This window comes from Netta rufina, assembly GCF_964035555.1.
Source record: "Netta rufina genome assembly, chromosome: 2".
Taxonomy (NCBI): Eukaryota; Metazoa; Chordata; class Aves; order Anseriformes; family Anatidae; genus Netta; species Netta rufina.
Genome location: NC_140124.1, coordinates 65,601,202 through 65,628,069, shown reverse-complemented (window position 1 = coordinate 65,628,069; position 26,868 = coordinate 65,601,202). Strand labels below are relative to the sequence as shown.

Sequence of the window (26,868 nt, the reverse complement as noted above, 5' to 3'; positions counted from 1 at the left end):
AGCATTTTTTCCCATTCCTATCTCCTCCCCCTTCTGTAAAGGCATTAATGTAGCCAGTAATATTTAGTGACTATGTGAGACAGGTATGGCCCAGAATTCACCCTTGCTCTTCTAGGTTTCAACTGAATGGATCATGGAGGCCTGTTGGAGCATAAAGCAATCCTTGACAGGGAAATTCAGGGTTTGAGAAAATAATCCAAAATCTTCCTAAGATGAAGTCAGTAGTAGCATAAGTATGTTGTGCAAACGTCCTCATCCTGGCCTAAAAATTTGGAATATTTCATGAGACCTAAAACATAGATGCATTTGATGTAATTTTCAGTAGGCTGTATTTTTTTAATACATGTATATGTAGTCTCTTTGCATGGCAGAAGTGTTTAATTGAAATCATAATTTGAATAAATGAGGGAGATGGTTTTTATGGATGGCTAATCACAATAAACTCAGTAGTTTTGCCAGCATTGTAATTGAGAATATTAGCTTTTCAAGTTGTAGTATTGATTTTTCATTATGAAATAAAGTTATATAGTTAAGCCTTCTAATATGTCTGCTAAGCAACAGAAATATTCTGCAAATCATAAAATCCTAGGATGGTTTGGGATGGAAGGGACCTTAAAGACCATGTAATTCCAAGCTCCTGCCTTGTGCAGGGACACCTCCCACGAGACCAGGTTGCCCAAAGCCCCATCCAGACTGGCCTTGAACACCTCCAGGGATGGGGCACCCATATCTTCTCCAGGCAACCTGTGCCAGTGCCTCACCACCCTCGCAGTGAGGAATTTCTTCCTTCTGTGTAATCTAAATCTACCCTCTTTTAGTTTAAAGCCATTGCTCCGTGCCCTATCACTACACTCCCTGGCAAATAGTCCCTCCCCTGCTGTCCTGTAGCCCCCTTTAGGTACTGGAAGGCTGTTATGAGGTCTCCCTGGAGCCTTCTCTTCTCCAGGCTGAATAATCCCAACTGCCTCAGCCTATACTCATAGGATAGGTGCTACAGCCCTTAATCAACTTCATGGCCCTCCTCTGGACTTGTTCTAATGCTTCCATGTCCTTCTGGTGCTGAAGGCCCCAGAACTGAACGTAGTGCTCCAAGGAACTATGAAATCCTGTTTTTCCAATAAGGCAAGGTTTTGGAAATAATGAAATTAAGAAATGCTGTTGTTTGTAGAGAGATGTTTAAAATAATAAAGTTTATTGTACATTAAAAAAATTAAAAGTACTGATTTTTATTAACTGATTTTCTTTCTTTCCTACATAGCCATCTTTCAACTGTTTTGGGAAACAAGTTCGATCATGGCGCTGAAGCTATTGTGCCTACTCTTTTTAATCTGGTTCCCAACAGTGCCAAAGTGATGGCAACATCAGGGTGTGCAGCCATTAGGTTCATTATTCGGGTAAGTGTTACTGGGTCAATTTTTTTGCTAGAAATGTTGACGTACCTGCTCTTACCAGAGATATGACTAGTTTGGAAATATTAGGATTATATAAACATTCTTTAAAAGTCTAAAATGTTAATTAAACAATGAAAAAATATTTTTATATGGTTGGACAATATTATTTATCACTAGCACAGCAATGTTACGGTAAAGGTAGTAGTAGTAGTATACGTTTTGAAAGCAAGTCTGTTTTCATGATTCTTATAGGATGTTAATTGAATATTTTTTTAAAAAAAGTTACTTTGAAAGTTAGCTGACTTTTTGCTAAAGACAAAGTATCAGTCAACAAGCTAGTAACAAATACATTAAAATACTTTCACCAAAAAGTATGAATTCAAAATAAATAAATAAATAAATATGAAAACAATAAAAATAAACATCATATCAATAAAAATAATATATAGATAATATATACAAGACATATAATTCCAATTTAGAAGAAGAGGAAGGAAAAGTTCAAGAGTGAAGAGGAAGTCCAAACTTTGTGGAAGAAAAGCCCAACAGAGATTTTTAATCCTTTGGATTAAGAACTTTGTAAGCTACTGACTCCTTAAAATTATGGCATATGTAGAGTACTGTATGCTAGCTCTGTTTCTTATTGTCTATCCCTTAAGCAACTGCTACCAACCTGTGTCTGAACCAAGATAATTAACTAGACTTCTGGAACTTGTACTGCCTTACTTATATTTCACATAGGAGTGAGAGGTTGCATGTAGTTTCTACATTAAAAGCTAGATTGTTCTCTAGTTTCTTAATGTTTGACACTTAGTTGTGTTCACTAGGATTTCATCCATAGCCATAGTTTTCAAAATTGTTAAAAATAATTTCTCAATTTCTAATTGTTGAATCTAACTGTTTTAACCACTCACGCATTCTATTGCCATCCGTGTTGTGTTTTAGAATCTGTGTTTATCGTAAAGTCTAACCGTTCCTCTAAAAATGTGCTCTGAGACTTTCTGCATTACCTCTACATGAGGGCTTGGGCTAAGAAGCATTGGTATTCTTCCCTCCCACCCTAGCCAGTCTTTTAATGCACTGTGAGATGACTAATGGCACAGAGTTTAGAGAGGAGGAAGGAATACACCCTTACATAGTATAATCAAAGTTATATTAGACACACACACATATATATACATATATACATGTATACATGTATACATGTATATATACATGTATATATGTATACATGTATATATGTATACATGTATGTATACATGTATATATGTATACATGTATGTATACATGTATATATGTATACATGTATGTATATATGTATACATGTATGTATACATGTATGTATATATGTATATATATGTGTGTGTGTCTAATGTAACTTTAATTATATTAGACATATTAGACAAGCTCAGACATGTAGGAAAATAACCCTTTCTTGTTGCTTACAGAAGCAAAATCAAAGACTACTAGAAAGCAACATGAAATAAAAAAAAAAATTACCAAATTATATTATCTATTTGTTCAGTTCAGGTGAAGATGAGTGTACACATCAGCTATAGCTGCCGTGATTTTGTTAAAACTTCTGTTATTTTTAGCTGTAATTTAACATAGTAGATAAGAGGCATGGAGTTCATGCAGTGCATTCAAATTCCCAACAAGTAAATGGTATATGCAATGTATTTTGACTGTCATTCGATTCAGGCTTTAGTGGAAGAAGGAAAATGAATCAGTCTGGCAAACACAGTCCCACTCTCCATGGATTTCTTTCCTTTAGATTAAATGAGAGTAGTTGAAGGAAAGTGTATTATCAGTTTCATATTTAGATCCCAAGCCATTACAGCTTTTGGAGCCTGAGCTGTGCCTAAAAACTCAAACCAGAAAAGACTTAGAGCCATTTCGTATATTGGTGCTTTAATATGGAGCTGCTGTGAGAGCAAGTCCACAATAAAAAGAGGGTGGTGTTACATTCATGTATGTATATTCAGCATTTTCCCAGTTATTTTGAAGAGCTCTGTCTCATCTTTGCCCCTTTATTGGACTTCATGTTTCATCTCCAGATAGTTCTTATGGTGTGGTCTTATTTCTTTTTAGACTTTTTTTTTTTTTTTTTTCAAATTACTGATTGACATTGTGTATATTAAAAAAAGAAAAGAAAAAAAAAAGTTATGATGAGACTGCATGGTGTTGGAAAATGTTTTCCAGTGGGAGGTGAGATTTAGGTTGGGCAATTGAGCTGCCAAGTGAGTTGGGAGGAAGGATATATCAGTGCAGCTTCAAAGGGGTGTTGTAGGAAATGTGCAGTCTTAAAAACAATCTTAAGCCCTTGAGTCCCTTGCCAAATATTTTCCAGAAAGTACACTGTTGATATGGATTCGGAACATACGAGTTTCTTCATACATAAAACTATTTTATTGTTTCCCTGCAACGTTGCTTATTGTTCCCTGTCTAGCAGTGATATGCCAGTTAAATTTGAAAGCTATGCAAAGAAAAAAAAACTGTTTACAAATATATCAGTAGGAACAAATGCAACTGCTAGGCTTTACTGGGTTTTTGGACTCACTCCCTGCTAATACTGAAGTTGGCAGTACTGGGAGAACTGCTAATTCTCTCTACTTTCTTGGTTTGTGTGTTTATACTCTGTAACGAGGAGAAAGGCTGATATATGCAGTGCATGGAATTGTTCTGAACTATAGTTTTTAAGCCTTTTTTACAGCTACAATTTCACAATAATAATGGAGGCTGTACGGATGTGTTGAATTATGTTACTCTTACTTGGGTTTAAAAAGGTAATACTTTACATCTACAGTTAATTAAGATTAGCTGAAGGAAGCCTGCTTTAATTCTGGATGGAAGTATTGAATCCAAGTTTAATGTAGTTTATTTTACCCACTTTAAGTGTTCAAGGGTTTTCCCTTGAGGATGGTAGGTGTTTCTGTATGGATTATATATGTAAGTTTGCTTGGATTACATGACATATGTTATTTTATTGACATATTTTGCATTAAAAGGAATTCAGTGTTTTTAGCACTAACTATATTGATCCGTAAAAAGATGCCCATAGTTTCAGGTTGATAATTGGCTTTTTGCTCCACAACTCCGATTTTAAGACTATGTCTATGATTCATTTATTTGTTTTTCCCAAGGGAAAGCTAAAATAAGGACAGTTTAGAACTCCTCTGAGGAGATGGTTACATTTGAGCCTTCAGATATGACTTCTGACAGCTAAATATTGCATATTGTGATGTAGTTATTGATGGTATTGGAAGTGGTTTTTGCTTGATCTTGGGGGGAGGGGCGGTAGTTGACTCATACAGCAGCAACAGTCTCCCATTTAATAGTGTTCTACATGTAGTTTCAGTATTTTAAAGTGATCAGTTGCTATTTTTGTTACATTTCTAATTCTGTTCAATTACAACAACACAAATTCAGGAATGCCTTTGTCATTAACTGCTTTGTTATGCTTTTTTTTCAGCATACCCATGTGCCCCGACTCATACCTTTAATAACAAGCAACTGTACCTCAAAATCAGTTGCAGTTAGAAGGTCAGTATATTACAATATTCTCAAACAGCAAAATATTCAAGCTGTTGCTTTTTAAATACAATGATTGTATGTTGAAAATAAAAAGCTTTGAAGATGGATCGCTATCAGTCCTGAATACAAGAAACAATTATCTAATAAACAATAAAAATGAATTTCATCGAAGTCACTCAGGCATTGTGAAAGAAGGGTACTTTCTGACGAATTCAGGAACATACACAGTATCCTTCTGCAGAATTAATTCTAATTTAAAGTTTTCATAACACTTGTAAAAAGTACCTACTAATTTAAAACCATAAAGGTGGGAGGGGAAAGGTTGAATCTGTGGTGCTTAGGCTAGTAAGAAATCAAAACAGGTTTGAGAGGCATTGTGAGAGCATGAAACAGGTGTGCATGTCCTTGCAAAGAACGAGCCTGAGCCTGTTAACTGCAGTTTGAGGCACTAAGCCTGGCAGGCCTACGGTAGATGCACTCCTGCATATGGTGTTTGCCAGCACATTTCTCTCTTGTTTCCAGGAGGACCTGATAAATCTTGTGCAATGCGGTGTGAATCCTTGGAGCTAGGCTATGGCTGGCTCATATTGTGCCCAAATTAATAAGTCCACCATGCTGTGGGGTGAGGTTTGAGACACTGGCTGTTAGGTTAGATAGCACGTGATAGATCTATCTGGTAGCATATTTAACTGCTGAGGTGCATCTTTTTAGCATGTTGTTTTTCCAAGAAAATGGTACTTAAAGATTTTGACTGGATCTTGAGGAAATTAATTGGATTCTGATAGAGTGTCGCTTTCTGCACAGAATCTCACAAAAGCAGTTAATGCTGTTTCTGGACCCACATTAACCATGAAAGCTGTGTAGCTGTGTATGTGCCAGAAATTGCCTGAGCGTCTAAACTGTTTACTCTGTTTAACCTGCCTTTGCACACAAAGCAAGTGTTGTATCAGCCCAGATTATTGATGTGTTTTAACTTCAGGTTTGACTGCAAAATAATTCCCATTGCTTCCACTTAATGTAGCCTTCTGAGGAGCACTAGGTGGTTTTTGGTCCTGCGGTACATAATCTGGTGATGATCAACGAAAGGCCAAAATCGCATCATGTACCAACTTCGTTCCTTTATAAAGAAAAAGGAAATAAGCTACAGTAATGAGAAGACTTTATAAGCCTTTCAGGGCTTTTTGCCATGTCTTATAGGTGCCCAAAAGATTTGGACAGAACAAAAATGAAATCTTCTCCTTCAGAACAGGTTAAAGTTGCAACATAACCAGAGAAAAAAAGTTCCCAGCAATAGAGTGCACTACCTTTTGGAAGTCTCAGTTAACTACACCTTCCTAATGTTTATCAGTTTGATTTATTCACCAGCATGTAGCTTCAAATGTATTTTAAAGTATGCCATTTGCTAATAGATATCTGCTAAGTTGTCAAAAATTCTAAATTAATAATAAATGCAGTTACATAACTTAGTGCGTACAGTGTCAGCAAACATTTAGGAGTGCTTTCTGTATGCATGTCCCTGTGTTAATGGTGTCATGTTTTCCTTCATGCTACACGCTCAGTAATGATACGTGAAAGGGTGGGAGTGGCGTATGGGACAGAAGTACAATGCTGTATAAACATTAAGGTATAACTTAATAGCTGAATTCTTAGAGTACTCATTTTTATATTTAGATTTTATATTTTGAACAGTTTTTTAAGATTTATTTGCCTCTTACTATAGGGCTAATAAAACGAACAGCATATGTGTAATAGCATTACTTGAACAACAGATGGCTAATTGAACCACATATATTTTTGAAATTTAGGGTTAGTTAGCTTGCATGTTTTCTTTGTATACCAATTATTTTAACTTTCCAGTAAGCAGACCAATGTTGTGATATAACAGATCCACACATTTTTAGGTATTCCTTTCCCTCAGGGGGAAAGAATAAAGCTACTGGTTATTCTACAAGCAAATTGGAGGACAGGAGTCTTAATTACAACTTCTTATTCTGTCTTCTTAGGCGTTCCTTTGAATTCTTAGACCTGTTGTTACAAGAGTGGCAAACACATTCATTGGAAAGGTATGGGCTAATATTCTTTTTTTTTTCCCCAATAATAAACTGCTAACAAATTTTAAAACGGGTCTTTTAATGGAATCCTTGAATTGGATTATGTTTTTTAATATTGGCCAGTTGTTGTAGCCTATACAGCCTTTCTAGGACAGGTGGTTACATGGCTTATTTAGGGGTCAGGGATGAAAGGTCTATGTTCCAACTTGTCTTACTGCTGCCTTCCCTCCTTATCCTCCTTATATCCCTTTTCTCCTATATCCCTTGAGTAATGCATACAATGCTTTTCTAAGAGTCTCACTTCTTTAATGTATCCTAGGCAGTGATGTTGCTTGGGTAAGCGACTCTTTTCTCCTGGAAGGAGGGAATTTGTTTGTCTGCCATAAAAAGGGCAAGTGGGATTAGTCTGCAGGACTTTTTCCAGTAACAATGATTAAGAGCATATTGTAGCTCCTCCAAATAGATAGGAGCAGCAGCAGTGCAGTGTATGTACTGTAAACATGGAGTAAGAACCAGAGGAGGCTCTGAAGAGCTCATCCAGTTCCAGGGTTACCTTTTGTTCTGGTGAGGTCACTTGATTTATTTCAGTGTGTGTCTGTGTACAGATTAAAATAAAATAAAATAAAAAGTTAAAATCTGTTCATCACTGCAATTTTTGTTTGCTCTGACTGGGGTGTTTTGGTGTTTGTAGAGCATGTTCTGATGTTAGAAGTCCTATGCAAAAAGCTTTCAGAGATGGATTTCCAGGAAAGCAAACTTAGTAATCTCCCCCTGCCCCTTTCTCTTGCTATTGATGTATTAGGGAAAATATTTTTTCAATTTCAGTAAAGTTACTGTCTTTTAAAATAATATTTTTTGGGGAACTTTGAAATGCTATACGTGCACGTGTCTGAAAAGTAGATTATAATTCTTTTCAGTGGAAGGTGGAAGTGATTTGGAAGTGATTAGTCTTGGTGTGTCCTCTTCTTCCCTGTTCCCATTAATTATTGTGGGTATCACCATCATTTTAATAAGATTTTTGATTAAAAACTTAAGATGGTTGTCATACTGATTTTTTTCCTGATGACCAAAAAGTCAGATTCTTTACAACACCTGCAGCATAGTGTAGCAGTTTAACACCTTTAATTAAATAAAATAAAAAAGGTGATACCTTGGCATTACTGGTACTGCTTTAACAAGGTGATATTGTGATTGCTTAAAATAATTTAAGGGAAATAGGGAAACTATTGTTTAACAAAAAAATCATTGGGACTTTGTCTAAACGAGTCAGTCAGCTTTGAGACTTTATTATGACCGTATCTTCATTTCTGTAAACCTATGTGTAAGATAACTGAGTGACTTAAATTGATTTGCCACAAAGTCAAGTTCATGTTTCATATTGGTGCATGATTTCCAGTTAAACTCTGTGGTGTCTAACCCTCTACGCTTGTGCAAGTTCTTGTGTTGTTTTTTTTTTTGTTTTTTTTTTTTCCCGTTTCCTGGGATACTTGTAATGTCTTGTAAAGAGAAGTGTATTATCACTAATTCACACATGAAGACATGAAGTGATTCGTAAGCCATCACAGTCTGTGGCAGAGCTCAGAATTGAACTGAGCTATCTTATAACTGTATGGCAACATATATCCTAGATTGTTCTTACCTAATGTTGCAATTATACTCTATAGGCGGTACACAGACTTTTTTTAATTTACCACTACTAGGACCGTGTTTTGAGTAAATAGTCATTCTGGAAACATTGTTACATTTTATATTGTATTGTTGTATTGCTTCTTTTAATGCCTGGTTGATGCAAATAAATGCACTATTAAAAGGTGTGGTTACATGTATTCAGAATTTCAAAGAACAAGCTTAAGAGGCATTTCAACTTTTTATTTGTTGAAGAAAATGAAAAGTATGCCTTGGTCTGTTATGTGTTTTTTTTTGTTTTGTTTTGTTTTTTTTTTTTTAATTATTTTTTAACTTCTGCTTGCCATGATCACAGGTTTTTTACTTCTTCAGAAGATATAGATGCTACCTTCAGATGAGGAAATTGCTAGAAGCTTACTTAAGCCTCTACAGAAGGTGCACGTCGATGTTGTACTTAAGCATTTGTTTATTTCATACCTTAGAACTACTCTCTCAGCTATTATTTTATTTAGTGTTTCTCTAAGTAAATTTTCTATTTCGAATTGAATTTGTAGAAGCAAAATAGTACAAAGAATGTCCATCTTCTAGGCATGCTGCAGTCTTAGTTGAAACGATCAAGAAAGGCATTCACGATGCTGATGCAGAAGCAAGAGTGGAGGCAAGAAAGTAAGTTTCGACTACTTTTTGTTCTGAAAATTTGGCAGTTTTACCTGAGGGATAGAAGAGTCTAAATAATACAGTATGTATCAGCCACATTTGGCTGATCACCTCTGAAGAAGAGGGAACAAGTTAGGTTGAAAAGTGACATTTCTTTTCCTGGAGTCTTGAATTGATTCCCATTTTCTGTCACACACACAAAAAAAAAAATGTTCTAAAAGTTGAGGAAATTACTACCCTCTTACAGCATTCAAGGATTCTTCTGAAACAGGAGTGATAAAAGTTGATATTGCTGTATAATCATTCATTTTTTCTGTGAATGAACTCCCATCAAAAAACTGCAGTGCTTTGACTGGTTGGGTGGACTAGAGAATTTCTCTTGGTTATCCTTCGAACCAGTAAGTGAACCTGAGAGTTTCAGAGGATAGAGTTACTTTAAAAATATTAATTCAGTCAATTTTTCATGCTTTTTTATGATTTGGTGAGCAAAGTTGTACGTATTACATATTTTCGATCTGAGTTCCTTTCCTGAAAGACTTGTCATCTTTTACTTTCTGACTATATTTTGAAGAAAATAGAGCAATTATATTTGGTTATTCTCTTATTTTGCAGGGCTTACCTGGGTCTTAGAAATCACTTTCCTAGTGAAGCAGAAACTCTATACAACTCTCTCGAACCACCTTATCAAAGAAGCCTCCAGACCTACTTAAAGAACTCTGGCAGTATAGCATCTCTCCCTCAGTCAGACAGGTCATCCTCCAGCTCTCAGGAGAGCCTCAAGTAAGAGTCACACAACTATTTCTGAATCTAAACAAATAAAAGCTTTCTCAAAGGAAAAAAAAAAAGTTTATTCAAAGACCAATTGCTCTTACTTAAACTAATCTGTATTGCCTATCTGAAAATCAGAGTATCGTTAACAATTTACTAATAATGAAACATTAAAAACTAAGTTCCAGAGAACCTGGAATCTTAATATTCTTAAATTCTCAGGGAAGTGTTACTTCCTCTATTGCAGGATATACAAGTTGCCAATTGTTTGAACATAAACAATACAGAAAGGAAGGGGTAAAATGAGAACTAAGAGAAAATAAGATATTGCAAATACATTTCAATTGAGTTTTCAGTAATTTTGCATTAAGATGCATGTTATTTTCCCCATTTAACACTGTTAAATTTCTAGCTTCTAATATAGTTACTGAGTTCTCCCTGCATTTGCTAACTTATGGGTGTGGTTTTGCTATAAGTCTGATCCTTCATGATTTTTGAACCCCTGTACTTAGAAATTTTCTTGATCGTGGATTGACAATAATTTTAAATTGAATTATGGGATGAGGAAGTTTTTCTTACAAAACCAGCTCTACCTATATGAAACTGATTTAATGAAATGTCAGTCACAGTAGATTGTGTAAGCGCTGAAATTGTAACAATTGTCTGTGTCTTCTATTTGGAGCTCCTTGTAAGGATGTATGCAGGATTTACTTGCAGCAAAGTATCTCCAAAACAGCAGTTATTAATGTCAGGAAAGCACTGGATTGAATAGTTTATATTAAGCTGCAAAAACTTTATATTTCATGAAGAGTTACCAAACAATTCTGACTTCCATATTACCTTTGAGCACCTGAGCTAGTAACTCAGGTAAATGTACAGTATTATGCAACATCCAACACCACCCCCAATATTAAATTTAGAAAGGCTTTTTTTTCCCAGTTTTTTTTTTTCTCTTGCCTGACTTAAAACTGAGACTCTAGACTGCATGGTTTTAGTTTGACTATTGATGAAATGACTACAGACCTTCCCAAGGAGATATTTAGATGGCTACAGATGAATCAAGAAATAAAGTATCATGCCACTCACTGTTTTGCTCATCTATCTTCTACTTTGTTCTGTTAGACTTCTGCCTTTCTCTGTTCCTGCTGGCTGCATCTCAGCATTTCGAACCAGGCTACTGGAAGGGCTCACAGTTGAACTTAAGTAGACTGTACGATTATGCTTTGCCAACTACCAGCTTTTGCAGTAAAAGTTAAGGGGGAAAATGGAGAGAAAACATATAGGAAGAGATATGCTTTTTTTTTTTTTTTTTTTTTTTTCTTTAATGAACCATGGGAACCTCTAGCAGTCAAACAAGGAGAATTAAGTCTAGCTGCTTTGTGGTTCCAGCATATTTCTTCTTAATTTGTAACTGAATTCTAAGTTATGGGACTGGAGAAGGCTTACAAATGATTCACCTCCTTTCGCTGTTACTGCAGACACAGCATAATTTCTTTCATACATCAATCTTTTTGTTTAGCTCCCAATATTTTTGTATGATGGATGATTTAGAAGATCAAGCCTGTGGTTAAAACAATGTAGTGGTTACCTTAAATGTTTGTGACTGGAACTTTGTATTAGCAAAGTATGCTTAGTATTTATCAAAGGATGAATGCTTTATGATGAAGATGTAAGTCTATAAAATGTAAAAGATAATCTAATAAGATGATTGTGTTTACCTTAGCAGTCTGTATGTAATGTTTCTCCAAATTATTGAGGAAAAGTAGAAGGGAAAGAGGGAAAAAAACCAACACAACAGAACACATTGTGTTTTCCCTCTCAGTTCACTTGTGTGTTGTTGCTTTTTGGATCTGATATACCAGACACATTTTTAAAAGCCCTTACTAACTGGGTTTATTGAATTTTTTTCTTCCAGTCGTCCTCTATCTTCTAAATGGTCTGCAGCCAGCCCAGCAAGCCTTGCAGGCAGAGGTAAACCTATGCTATATAAGCACACAACGCTTGTTCTTTAAAATTCTTTGAATTATAAGTTTAAAATGCAACTTAAATTTTTTATTGTGTTTTATGGTTTTTATGCTCAGATTTTATATATTTTTCAGTTGTTGAAAGTAAGAAACATAATTTGCTCTGTATTGGAACCATTCATTAATAATCTTTTAGAATTGTTATGGAGTTGTCATTCTCAAAGAAATGAAGCGTTATTCTGTTGTCCATTTGTTATAATCAGGCTTATCACAATTGGATCTGAAGGACTCCTTATATCTTTCATTTATTCCCAAGTAGCTGCTGTTCTTTATGGAGAAGGGATTCTAAAAAAAATAAATAAATAAATAAAAACCACCACATAAAAAAAACGTAGATTGAAACAGTTCAATTTTTGTCTTGAGTTCTCAGAGTTGAATCTTTGTTCTGTTTTTACAGGATGTCTTTGTAATTCTAGCCAAGGAAATCATAGAACTCAATTACTGGCCACTTGTAAAAATGAGAGTGCTTGTTTTCTGAATACTGAAACAATTATGGGGGAGAAACCAATGAAAGTTAACTTAAGAGAGTAGTTAACTTTTGACACGTAACAGGAAGTGAATAAAAAACATTTTACAAAAGATTAAGCCCAAAGTAACTCATAGTATTCATTCAGCTTGCACAAGGCTTTACTTTAGCTGGTGTGGAAATGTTATCTTCTCTCAGTATCACAAAGGATGCTGTGAATTTTGTTACATTTGTGAAGAATTTAGTAATGTAACAACCCTCAGAAATGTCCATTATTACCTAATTTATATTGGGGGGGGGGGGGGGGGAGGAGCACATACTGTTAAAAGGTAATATTTTGTCCTTAAGATTTTTAATAATGTAAAATGAACTGTTCTTTATCTGCACTTCATGGCTAAAATTCTAGTATTTTGCTACCTCTTGGGCACATTTTTTTGCTTAATGTCTTTTTAATCCTGTGTTTATATTGACTTGATTTACATTATATGACATTGCTTTCTGTAGTTTTTGCAGGTATGATGTGGTAGTAGAAAACACTAACCTTGCAAATAAAATTCATTCTATTTCTTACCAGCTAATTTGCTTGTTTGTTAGTTTCAGGCAGCAACAAGAGTGTTCCAAGCCCAGGAACCCTGCAGAGGTCTCGCAGTGACATTGATGTTAATGCTGCCGCAGGTGCAAAGGCTCGCCATGCTGCTGGACAGACAGCTGGAGCTGGGCGCTTGTCAGCAGCTGGTCTACCTCCAGGATCTTACGCTTCACTAGGTGAGAGAAACATCTTTACTACACTGTGAAATATTTTTTGAGGCTTTACATTAAGAAGCTATGGGAAGATGCTGCTTTTTTTTGAAAAACTGTCACTGTTAGTTTTGTTGGAATGTTGCAAAAGAATATGTCTTCTTGTGTAAGTTGCTGATTTGTCTGGATTTTTCTTCTTGTGCTGGAAGAATGCTGATGTAAAACATATATCCGTACTATGATCTTTAAATGTGTTAATCTGGAATTATACTAAGCATTGGACAGTGATAGCTTCAGTTAACAGCAGGTGGTGATCATGGCTTTTTTTGCTTCCAGAAGTAATCAGGAAGTCGACGTCAGAACTCTTGACTTCCTGTTTTTTCTCATCTCTTTAGCATTGTTGTAAAATAGTCAGCTAATGAGACATCTTTGTGTTAAGTAGTGGCTGCTTCGTGTAATACAAGAGTAGTTTTACACAACAGTATACAATGCTGATTTCAGAGGAATCTTCTGAAGCATGTTCATGAAACAGCATGCAAGTTTTTATCTAGGTGATAATCTTCATTGATAGGAATGCTTGCTGTTAGAAAGTTCTAAAGATTACAAGCTAGTGGGAAAACACTTCTGGTAGTGGTGGTTTTTAGATACTAGAACTTCCTAGATTAAATTAAAACAGCCTGTGGGGAGAATAAAGGAACATGAGGCATGTCACTGAGAGGGTAGTTGGGTGCTGGAACAGGCTCCCCAGTAATGTGGTCACAGCAGTGAGCATGTCAGGGTTCAAGAAGCGTTTGGACAATGCTCTCAGACGTAGGGTTTGATTTGTGGGTGGTCCTATGTGGAGCCAGGAGTTAGACTCACAAGGATTACTGAGTCCCTTCCAACTCGGGAGATTCTATTATTCTATGTTTCTGTTTTTGTTTTTTGTTTTTCTTTAGGCTATCCATAGTATAGGGGAGAAGTTCAGTGTTTAAAAAAAAAAACAGTAACAACTGGCTAGTTTTTCTTCTGAACATGTATACCTGCTAGATTGCCAATGGTGCAAGTTCTAATAGCTGTATTGTCAAACATGATCACAGGAGAGGCAGAGAAGTTCATACATATATTATAAACAACATTTTTTGAATTTAACCTTTTCAAAAATTTTTAACCTTTACTTTTCAATTGATGTTATGTTTTGGGAGATGATAGTATACACTTAAGCTATGTTTTTCATTTCGGTTGTGTTCTTTAATTATAATTTTAGTTAAAAACTATTTTAAATGAGTTCACAGAATTGAAGGGGGTGGAAGGGACCTTGAAATATCATTGGGTCCAACCCTCCTGCCAAAGCAGGTTCCCTAGAGCAGGTTGCCCAGGTAGGCATCCAGACGGGCCTTATATATCTCCACAGAAGGAGACTCCACAACCTCCCTGGGCAGCCTGTTCCAGTGCTCAGTCAGACTCAATATGAAGAAGTTCTTTAGCATGTTGGTGCAGAACTTCCTGTGCTCTATCTTGTGACCATTACTTCTTGTCCTATCCCTTCAAACCACTGAAAAGAGGTTGGCCAAATCCCTCTGTCCCCCACACCTCAGGTATTTATACACATTGATGAGATCCCCTCTCAGTCTTCTTTTCTCCAGGCTGAACAGAGCCAGGTTTCTCAGCCTTTCCTTATAAGGAAGATGCTCCAGGCCCCGTACCATCTTTGTGGCCCTCCACTGGACTCTTTCCAGGAGATCCCTGTCTTTTTTTGTACTGGGGAGCCCAGAACTGGACACAGTACTCTAGGTGAGGCCTGACCAGGGCAGAGTAGAGGGGGAGGATCGCCTCCCTTGACCTGCTGGCCACACTCCTTCTAATGCACGCCAGGATCCCATTGGCCCTCTTGGCCACGAGGGCATGCTGTTGGCTCATGGTCCACCTGTTGTCCAGCAGGACCCCCAGGTCCTTCTCCGCAGAGCTCCTCTCCAGCAGGTCATCCCCCAGCCTGTACTGATACATGTGGTTGTTCCTTCCCAGGTGCAGGACTCTACACTTGCTCTTATTAAACCTCATTTGGTTTCTTCCTGCCCATCTCTCCAGCTGGTCCAGGTCTCGCTGAATGGCAGCACAGCCTTCTGGCGTGTCAGCCACTCCTCCCAGCTTTGTGTCATTGGCGTACTTGCTGAGGGCAGACACTATTCCCTCATCAAGGTCGTTGATGAAGATGTCGAACAAGACTGGACCCAGCACTGACCCCTGGGGAACACCGCTAGTCACAGGTCTCCAGACGGACTCTGCGCCACCGATCACCACCCTCTGAGCTCGACCAGTCAGCCAGTTCTCAACCCACCTTGCTGTCCACTCATCTGTCCCACACTTTCTCAGCTTTGCTATCAGGATGTCATGGGAGACAGTATCGAAAGCCTTGCTAAAGTCAAGGTAGATGACATCCACTGCTCTCCCCTCATCTACCCAGCTGGTGATGCCATCAAAGGAGGCAATGAGGTTGGTCAAGCACAACATCCCCTTGGTGAATCCATGCTGACTACTCCTCATAACCTTCTTCTCTTCCAATTGCTTGGAGATGGCATCTAGAACAAGCTGCTCCAACACCTTTCCAGGTACAGAGGTGAGACTGACTGTTCTGTAGTTTCCCGGATCCTCCTTCTTGCCCTTCTTGAAGACCGGAGTGACATTTGCTATCCTCCAATCTTCAGGTACCTCTCCTGTTCTCCAGGACCTTTCAAAGATGATAGTGGTTCGGCAATCACCTCTGCCATCTCCCTTAGCACACGTGGATGCATCCCATCGGGAGCCATGGATTTGTGGGCATTGAGCCCACTCAGATGCTCCTGAACCACTCCCTCATCAACAAGGGGGGAGATATCCACTTCCCAGACTCTTCCTCTTCCCTCCAGGACCAAGGAGTCCCGGTGGGGAGTCCTTGAAGCAAAGAATGAAGAATCACAGAATCACAGAATTTTCTAGGTTGGAAGAGATCTCAAGATCATCGAGTCCAACCTCTGACCTAACGCTAACAGTCCCCACTAAACCATTTCCCTAAGCTCTACATCTAAACGTCTTTTGAAGACTTCCAGGGATGGTGACTCCACCACTTCCCTGGGCAGCCTGTTCCAGTGCCTCACAACCCTTTCAGTGAAGAAGTTCTTCCTAACATCTAACCTAAAACTCCCCTGGCTCAACTTAAGCCCATTCCCCCTCGTCGTGTCACCAGGCACGTGGGAGAACAGACCAACCCCCACCTCGCTACAGCCTCCTTTGAGGTACCTATAGAGAGCGATAAGGTCGCCCCTGAGCCTCCTCTTCTCCAGGCTGAACAAGAAAGCATTCGGTATCTCTGCCTTCTTGGTGTCTCCCGTTGCCTGGAGACCCCCTCGTTCAGCAAGGGACCCACATTATCCCTAGTCTTCCTTTTACTGTTTACATACTTAATAAGAAGGTTTTTTTTTTTTTTTTTTTTTTTTTATCTTTTATCTCTTTTGTAAGCCTCATCTCTAGGTGGGCTTTAGCCTTCCTTGTCATGTCCCTGCAGGCCCTGACAACACTTCTATACTCCTCACAACGTTGATTGTTTTGTCATCGATTCCTACTTGAAGTGGTCTAAACTTCACTGATTTTAGGACCAAGTTTGAGTATTGGCAGTGCTGCTGAATTGTCTCCTTAAAACAGGTCTTTAACATAGGAGTGCGGGCTCCCTCTAGTGCCCACAGTGTGAATCAGAACCTGCTGGGAAGAAGACGGACATCAAAGTTAGGCTGCTCAGTTTGCTTGGTGGAGGGGATAGGCTTGTTGTCGTTATCACTTGAGGGAATTCTCAGTTCCTCCCAACTTAATCTCTAAAAGTCAGAAATAGGTGGGATGATTATTCTTCAAGATGAGAGTGTTGCTTAGTTTGTTTTGGAGTGCAACAGGGTGTATTCTGAGTCATAGATGAAGCTGAAGTTGACTTATCATGGGAAAATAGAAGTGACAAGGAACACAGTAGCAGAAGGAAGAGTAGCATGGAAAAATGTCAAGCAGAAAACAGGGACTATTTCATTCTTAGAAGTTTCACAGAAATTTAGCTCTTAGAATATTTTTTGTTGTTGTTCGTTTTTTCGTAGTGTCTTAGGCAATGTGTGGTTTATGCCAATAATTTCAGAAGCAGGGGTTGAGAAAAGCGCAGAGGTTTTCAAGGAAGTAAACGGTGGTGGTGTTATTCAGGGAAATAATCGAGATAAAGAAACAGCATATTCTTGTTGTGGTTTGTAGATGGGGAGTGGTGAATACATGGACAGTAAGTCCAAGTCAGCTTTTTCTTGACGGATTCGAATAGCTGGAAATATTTGTCTTTCTGGCAGATGTAGTCCAGAAAGATGTAGAAAAGAATACAGTGTTGAATTGAAGTGATAACATAATGTGATACTAGCAATAGAAAGAAGAAAAGTTAAATCCTATTATGGATGGTATGAGGGTAGTAATAGTGAAGGAGACAAAGGTTTATTTAGAACCACGCAAAAGGAGTACTTTTCAATTTCATCCTGACACATTCTCATGTTTATTTAAAGAGAAACATCTACCTGTTGATTAAACCACTGAAAATTGTAGAGCCTCAGACAACTAGTTCATAAGCATAATTGTAATTGTCTCCACTTACCCCTTCCGACTTTATTATTAATAGAGTAATTCTTATTTGTATCTGTATGCTCTTGTAGTTTTTATTTTGTTGTTGTTGTTTAAGACCTGTTCTAGAAGCAGGAGGATATTCTCTACTTTAGATATTCTGAATGTTAAGGATAGCAAAGCTAGTCAATTATTAATGTCCTTTTTAAGGAGACTTGAGCCGTAATTGTGTATCTCACATTAAATATTTTAATTCTGATTTATACTGTCAGAGTATGCACTGCATTCCCACTGAACTGGTAAATCTTTAATGTTTTAAACTAGAGTGGAACTTTCTCCCATTTTGCCTTTGTCTTTATTGTGATGTTTATTGCCGTTCTGTCCCTTACCCAATGAAGGGACTTCATGTGAAGTACCAAGTTTTGTAGAAAATTGAAATATTGTAGTTCTGTAATGGCATAAACGTATATTGATATTTCAGTAACTGTTGAACACCAAGCAAGAAACAGTTGATTAATATCTTAATATAAGGGCTTGCTCAAATCTGGGTAATACAGAGAAGATTCAGTATCCCTTGCAGGGTATTTGTACCCCATTCTGTAATACCTTGGGCTGAGGGAAACCAATTTTACTTAAGTTAGCTTATACATGCACAAATTATAGAGACATGTCTGCTGATTTAATATTAATGTATTTTCCTTAATTAATATTTTATGACTCTGCTGTGAACACCTTTATTCTAACACACTAAGTTTTCCATGTTTCTTTGCCTACTTTTTCAACAAAGAGGATACTTCTGACAAGATGGATGGTAAGAAATTATTTAGTCTGCCTTCTAATTCTATTAATTATTTTAGTGTCTTTTATGTGAAATATTTGATGTTTACTGCATGTCTGTTGATTAACAAATACTGTAGTATTTCACTAATGCCTATGCAATCTTTGTCTTAATATGTATGTTGTATATATGTATTTGTTGTTTTGAATGATCTGTATAAGCAACAGAAACTTTATCAGAAATTGGATATTACTCCCATTTAAAAAAAAATAAATGAAAGCTCTGTTAATTACAGATCAATTCTGTAATGAATAAATGCCGTAACTAGCTCTAGTTTCATTAGTTCTTCCATAGTTTCACCTTTAAGGTCTTTTTTTTTTTTTGACTTTTTGACTTTTTGGCAGAACAGCAGAAGAGGCAGATAATTATGTGCTTTTAAAATAAAAGTAAAATCTTACTTTTAAAAGTACTCCATCAGAATCTGTTTTAACCACATAATTTAAAGTATCTCTAAGTCATATAATCCTATGTAATTCTATTCAGTAATAGTTTATTAAGAGGAACTACCTGTTTAAATTGTTTACCAAGTATTCCAGCTAAACTTGAGTGCTAACTTTCTTAAAACTCATGGAAGGAGTTGGCATATGTTTTTATCCTAACTGCAAAACCACAGAGAATCAGGTTTCTTATAGCGCTCATTATACTATTTCAGGTGTGTGCAAGTATTACTTTCCATATAATGAAGTGACAGAGTCCCAGCTTGAGGCTTGATAATTCTGATTGTAATTTACTGCTGGGGAACACTTTATAAGTCAACTATGTTTGCTACTTAATTCATAATTTTTGGCATATGTATTTTAACAATATATGCTTTGAAGAATGAGCAATTTACTGGAAGCAAGGCAGGTATTGTTTTCCTTTTCTTAGATTACTGAGTCTCCTGAGGAAATAATTGTACAAAATACGCATAGAAATGAAAGCAGTAGGAAGGTAGACCTCTGAAAACCCTGAATCCCAAGCGATATGAAAGTGCAGATCTTCAGTTTCAAGAGCTACGTTGGGAAAGAATTTTAGCCATTTAGGAGTATTGCAAATGGCGAGCATACTTTAATAAGATAGGATTTTTCTCATGCAGTGTTGTAGTGTCTTTCTTATGTGTCTTACTTCCGTATCAGATTTCCTTGTGGTGCATTAGATTTAGGCTGTCTGTGCCAAATGTTTATTTACTTTTATTAGTTTTTGCACATTTTCACCAGGAGTAAAATTTCTGATGGACACGTGTATAGGCTTTTTCTTTTATTGAGACCAGTAGTCACACCTAGTGGCAGGTGTCCTGCACATCTGTTTAGAAGTAGGGAAAGTGCTACACAGTTGATCAGAGCAACATTTTTTTTCTATAGAATAATCTGTAGAGATGACATGCAAGACAAAATGAACACACCTTGACTCTCAAACTGTGGTTTATGATCTGATCTAACTGCTACCTGCAAGAAATAATTGTTTTTCCTTCTGCCACTAATCTTTCACTAGTTCTTCGTAATACTCTGTTATGAACCACTGGAGCTGAACAAACTCTGGAAAGCTCATTACATAAAGCAGAAATGAATAGTACATTTTGCTGTGTTTTTTTTGTTTTTTTTTTTTTTAATTTTTTGTTTTTGTTTTTTTGTTTTTCTTTTAGCTCTTGGAACTGATAGTGATCTTTCAGCTGTCTAAACCAGGCACAAAGATAGAGAAAGGAGAAGCAGAACTCCCCCTTCTAGGACAAGCTAGCTCTGTTAGTCTGGCTTAGATGTTGCTGAGAACAGTTTTCCAAGATGCAGCTGTAGAAGAACATTATTTTTTGGTGGTGGTTGTTGTTTTTGTTTGGTTAGTTTTTGTTTTGTTTTGTTTCTTAAGGCAGACAAACAAATTTGATTTGGGAAAACTGAGGATCACCTGCATAAATATTTCTGTAACTGATTTTGTGAAGAAGGATCAAAATTTACACCAAGCAACATTTTAGAGGGAGTGGCTCAAGGATACTATAATATGAGTAAGTCAGTGCTAGGAAGATTCAGGATAGCAGAAGGTACTAATCATTAGAGTTCTAAAAGGCAAAAGCAGTATAGAATTCCCAAAAATGGGATTACCCTTTTGATTTTTAATCCATTTTTATCACTGATAGTGTATATACATTTTTCATAATAAGCAGATCTATTTCAAGAGACCTTAGAGTTCGGATAGTTTCTCATAAATTCATATGTACTGATGTCAGATTTGTCTGGCTCATTTTGTCAATCTATCCTTGTTAAACATGGCATACTTCTTCAAGTGCGATCTGGTTACAGCATGCTCAGTTTATATCTAATCACTTTTCTGGGCAAACTTGATACCATATATGTAGATTTTTTAGAATAGTCACAGACTTAATTCACAGTAATACTCCTTCACTTTCTATTGAAATATCACTGTCCAGTGTGGAAAACGCTGTTCTTTTGGTGTTTTTCTCAGAGATGATTTAGAATAGTATGTCTTATTTTTTCAAAAGAGCTGGTACTAGAATATTTGTAATGTCTGTTTTGATCAGGATCTCATTTAATTGGCTTAGTTTTTTTTCCCCCTATTTTTGTTTCCCATGGTTTTGTGACAAATTTGGAAGGCGGTGCTATGTATTAACTTACTGTAAAACACTAAAAGTGTAGTATGGATGTTTCTTGATAATTCTGCTTCAATTCAATAATGGAGTTGCAACACAAGCTTTGGAGTTCTTCCTGACTTGATAAAAATTTCTCCAGATTCATAACATTAATCTCAAAAAAGGAATTGAAGACACAGTACTGTTTTGAATATCATGTATTTTATTATTTTTTTTCTGTTTAGGAACAGCTTCTGAAGATGGTAAGAAAATATTTTGTTAGAACAGCTAATATTTTCAGCTTCATATTTCCATTGATACAAATTAAGCTTTGAAAGTAGAATGTGGTCTTTCTGGGGCTTTGTGGAGATTCATAACTTCAGATAGCTTATGCATCTAATACTTGGTTGTCATAGTATTTTAAAAATTCTTTTGCTTTTATTTTAATTCTGAAGTACTCATCTGCAATAGAAGTGTAATTGCTTAACATTTTCAGTGTGAAAATATAGGAGCTTTATAGGTCTTTTTTTTTTTTTAAGCAAATTCTGTCACAAAAATTCATCAAATGTGCTTATGCTCTGGGAAGCAAGTGCTGCTATTCCTCATCTCATAGAGACTTGGTAATTAATTTTCAATGTGCTGTTAATGTTTAAACCTGTCATTAGTGAATGGATGGAGAGATTCAATGTGAGTGAACTCTTTTGCTTTACAAATGCAAAAATTGTTGTTTTTACTTTGAAATTGAACCAGGTTCCAATTGGTAATTTCACATAGCAGTGAAATAGTGGCACTCTGTATTCCCATGTTTTTGGGCCAATTTCTGAACACAGGTACATGCCTTGCAGTCTCAGCATTTCGTGGGAAAACATTACCATTGCACGGGGATAACTAGTAGAGTTTGGACTAGTTCGTTTAACTAGTCTTGCTAACAGATTGTTTTCTAGTAGTTTAGTGAATAACCTCCTTTATCCTGATACTCTTCTTATAGACTCTCATCTATGGCTATTCCCTCTACTTGGATGAATATTATTAATTTGGTTGGTCTCCAAATTCTGGTGTGGAAAGCTTAAAGAGGCTAGAACTAAATAACAGTCTGTCAACCTAATTATTATGGGTCAAACATTGACTCTCTTTGTCTAGAAAACATTTTAATTATGCCATTTGTAAAAGTGGATTACTTGCTGAGCTAGATCCGTTTTGCACAAGCTTTTTGGGTTTCATTTATGAAACTTAGAAGAAGTATGGTTAGCATTGTGTGTTTGTTTTTTTGTTTGTTTGTTTTTTACTGTTTGAGAGGAAACGGTAGGCTTAGGAAACGGTACAGAACTCTACTAGTGTTTTTTTTTTTTTTCTTTTTTTTTTTTTTTTTATGAATAATCCTTTGGTTTCTTATAACTCACATAACTCATCCAACAAGGGTCTTCCTAACCTTGTTAATTCCACCAGACTCACTAAACATAGTGGAATATGGCTAATAATGCAGAAAGATTTAACCCTGAGATAAGATCATTTGGCATACTGGAGAGAAGTGAATTCATTGTTTTAGTTGTTCTTCCTCAGCTCTTCTGTCTGTTGAGAGGAGTAGTATTCTTTATATCATGCTGACACTTATATGTACTTAAATGTACTTAGACTTTGCAAATTGCTGTAAACAAATGGATTGGAAAATCCAGCAGAAGTCACTATGACCAAAGCCAAGAAGACAGTAGAATCCCCAGTAATAGGAAAGCTAGTATTCAGGTTTATAAAAAGAATACTGAAGCTAAGAAGAAGCCTGAGAACCCTATTTGACAGATATCAAATGAATCTTGACAGATGATCAAGATTCATTTTGTGGTTGATGATAGCAAAAGTAGAATTACAGCCATAAGTAATCATGAGAAGACTGTATGTGCTACATTAGTGGATATATTGCCTATTGTATTTCACGCTTTTCCCTTTTTATGATGTAATCAACGTATTTATACAGGAATCGAGATCTAATTCAGCACGTTTAAATGGTAATGTGTAAATTGTTTACTGAAGCATGTAGCATTAGAAGTATTTTGATCCCTCAACTCTGAAGTCTTTCAAGGTGTTCAAATATCTACTAATTATCCCAAGTGAACTTTCACCAGTTATGTTGTGCTTCGTTTTTATGTACAGAAACATAAGAAAATATTAGTAAATGCTACCGATGCTTTCTACATTGCTTTCTACATTGCTGTGGAAAAACTCATTTAATGCAAATTTTATTTTATAGGTCGTGTACGAACAAAGCTTTCAACACCGTCTGTTGGTATTGGAAACTCTAAAGCAGATTCCAGAGGACGGAGTAGAACCAAAGTGGTCTCTCAGTCTCAGCGTATGTATTTTCTGTTTCTCAGATATATTTGATAAAGAGGCCAAATGCTTAAGCATATATTCATTGACCAATGGCTACAGTCAAAGTTTAAAAAACAAAACAAAAAAAAAGCTACATACTGAGTTGTTGTTCTATGCCTTAGGTTCTTCATCGCCAGAGAAAAATGAAGGTATTTTTTCAGTGTTTTGGGTCAGTGGTATTTGCATGCTTTTCTGATTCATGTTGTTTTTCTCTGGGCAAAATACTAGGCTAGGTCTTAGTTTGCCAGTTAAAGTAAATAGATAAAGTAACAGGAAATGAAACTCTGTCCTCAATTATAACTTCTCAACATTCTTCCCTCCTTCCCACCCCCCTGCCACCCAACGCACAATACCAGTAAACATCTGTGTCAGTTACATATTCTATATCGACAAGTAATACAGAAAATTGGGTAGGCTGAATGGTGCCTTCAATGTTAGCTTTAAAACCTAATCTTTCATTTTTCAAAAAAGTCTTACTTACTCAGCCAGAAATGCCAGTTTTTATTTTAGGCTAGGCTCTAGCTCTTGGGTGTATACTCATTTTTGGTATTGCAGAGATTACCTATACTTAATTCTTCTTTGGAGTAAAAAACACTAAACCCTGACTTCATGATTATGATCATTATTATTATTAATTCTTTAGCTTGCATTGAAATCAGAAGTTTGAAACAAACACCATACTGTACATCAGCTGATCCACAACAGTTTTCTGTGTGTGCTTAGAAACCAAACCAAATGCAAAATTTCTGGTCTAGTTGAGCAGTCTGTTGTTAATTAAAAAGACCTGACTGCTTCACATTCTTTGGTGCTGGCTGACCTATAGTAATCTGTTCATGTTATTTGATGTCTGCAGCAGATGTCTTCTGACTAACCTACCTGTAGTTTTCAGACTTCCTTCATCTCATTTAGTGAAATGCATTGAGCATCTTTTAATTAAATGAAATGCAATGTAATTAATGAAAGAAAAAGAAACTAATGATAAAATTTAAGTAAATTAACCAATCCTATAGTTTGACAAGACAAATGTTATAAAGCTAGTAAGTTATGTGGGCTTTGAATTTTGTTATTATTTTTGCCATGACTAACCATATCAACTTTACTTTAATAAACCCCCTTAATTCTGTGTTTAATGGCAGAAATGTTTATGTTAGAGTACTTCCCATTCAGTTTTGCATTATAGACTTCGTTTTCCATAAATTACAGTTGGATTAAATCTGTTCCAATGCTTGCATTTTTTGTGAAATACAATTTTCAGAAAATCTGAACTATTAAGTATAAAACAACATAACAAATTTCAGTAACAGAAATTCTCCTTAAGTAAACTTCTGCACAGTTATCTAATCCCACGATTGTTTGTAGGATGAGAGCTTGAAAATGAAACTTAGTTATTATCTGTGACAAAGGTTGTGAAAGACTTATTTTATTTCAGTATTAAGATAACTAAACCATATCATAGGCAAAGAATATTTGAATTAATAATGTAGGGACCAAGGGTGGAAGTCTTATTAAATCCCATTAGGAAAAGTAGTGAGCAATACCTGCAATGCTCTTTTTGTTAGGATTAAGAAAGATGGGAAATAAGCTTTTTGAAAATATACTTGTAGTTTGAAGAAATTTGATAAATTCTTAAGGTATTTGATAAACTGTTGGTGGGAGCAGATGTTACATTTATCATATGAGAAGTTTTAGGTTACTATTTAAATGTCGTGTCACATTAAACTAACTATATGGTCAGGGAAGCAACCTTTTTTTTTTTTTTTTTTTTTTTTAGAAAATTCATTTTTCCACAAGCTGAATTGATATTGAAATAACTGAAATAACTAGGTGTGTGTGTGTCTACATAGATGGTGTAAAGTTAAATATATAAATAGAGCTCTTTTAATTCAGAGCATTTTGTCACTACTTCTGTTCAGAACGGATGCCTTCAGTTTAGCTCATTATAACCTGTAAGTGGGGGAGAACAAAATTCTGAGATGTTTTAAGGAAGATAAACAGGGCAAATATGAATGGACAGGTGAGGAGAATTGTCAGGCACTGTATACCTGCTGTTTGGGTGTTGCTTCTTTATATAAATGAAAAATTTCACGGCATTTTGGGGAGCAAGATTCATGAAGGTTCCATACACACACACGGGATTATTTTTTCTCCTCTACTTATAGTAGGAGAACAGTTTCATATTAGGTTTAAGCTTATATTTCTTAAACAAACAAAAAGCTACTGTCATACAGACCCTTATATAAAATTAGGGTTAAAACTATTCTGTGTTTTTGTTCAAAGGTCATTAAGTGAAAGAGTTGCAAATCAGAATGATTTGCAGAAGATACTTTTGTAGCAGAAAATAAATGTGCATACAATATGTATTCCATAATTTTAACTTTATCCAATGAAAAAATTGTTCAATTTTTTCCTTCCTCTTTTCTGTTTGCTTGCCAGGTAATTCAGCAAGGCATGCTAAAATTTTATTACAGTCTTCATTCAGAAAAAGAATGAAATTTCTGAATGGAAACATTCTTTCTTTTAGACATCAGATAAATTATGAGAGAGGAAAACCCAGAATTATATGCAAGTCTTTTTCAGATGTGCCATTGTGAAAGTTTTTTTTTTTTTTTTTTTTTTGTCATCAACATCACTTGTAACTCAGCTCTTTTACTGTCTGTCTTAAAAATATGTTTTGGCCTTGTTGTGTATTTTTTGTTCAGCGGTTGAATTTTTTGAACTTCTTTGGCAACTTAGTATTCTTTTAAAGTAACTTGAAGGCTACATTTTCATGTTTAATTGAAATGTAATTCTTCAGTATTACCCAGTTATTGATTAGAAAGCTGAAGAATTGTAATTTGCTTGTGCAGCTTTGCTTCATCTGCTTTGTACATAGCATCTGAGCTTAGTTCTTCAGTTGTGGAAGCTACTTAAAAGCACTGCTTTAGCATAACCCCCTTGCGGCTTTTTTTCCTGTCTGAAATGACTAAAGCTTTCTTATTTCCATTTGCCATCCATTTTAAAATCTGCTGTGCTCCCTCCCTCTTCATGGATTATAAACCCCTACCCTAATCCTGCCTTTACACTTGTTCAGGATCACAGTCTGCTAACCCCATTGGTGGTAAGAGTCTACAGAATTTGTGTATAAATCATTGTTTGATCACCTGTTTTATGTATCTCATTTTAAGGACCCTATTCAGCAGAAATTCTTGCTTGCTTTTTTCCATATGCTGCTCTTATCTAATGTGATGCAATTTTTATTTAGGATGCAGTAGGGTTGGAAGGGTT

At 36.1% G+C, this 26,868-nt stretch overlaps 1 protein-coding gene across 10 annotated transcripts in view; it reads left to right on the top strand.

The window, feature by feature from the left end:
- Nucleotides 1–26,868, top strand: part of CLASP2 (cytoplasmic linker associated protein 2) — a 138,284-nt gene that overhangs the window by 69,959 nt on the left and 41,457 nt on the right. For 4 of the 10 annotated variants that reach the window (XM_084281942.1, XM_084281941.1, XM_084281938.1 and 1 more), the window contains 10 exons: nt 1,259–1,394; nt 4,864–4,934; nt 6,929–6,988; nt 9,191–9,268; nt 9,872–10,039; nt 11,943–11,998; nt 13,112–13,282; nt 18,633–18,656; nt 23,483–23,584; nt 23,727–23,753. In XM_084281942.1, coding sequence (XP_084138068.1) covers nt 1,259–1,394; nt 4,864–4,934; nt 6,929–6,988; nt 9,191–9,268; nt 9,872–10,039; nt 11,943–11,998; nt 13,112–13,282; nt 18,633–18,656; nt 23,483–23,584; nt 23,727–23,753 — 893 coding nt within the window. The remainder of the gene's footprint in view (nt 1–1,258; nt 1,395–4,863; nt 4,935–6,928; nt 6,989–9,190; nt 9,269–9,871; nt 10,040–11,942; nt 11,999–13,111; nt 13,283–18,632; nt 18,657–23,482; nt 23,585–23,726; nt 23,754–26,868) is intronic. The other 6 variants (XM_084281939.1, XM_084281936.1, XM_084281940.1 and 3 more) reach the window with 4 other exon arrangements.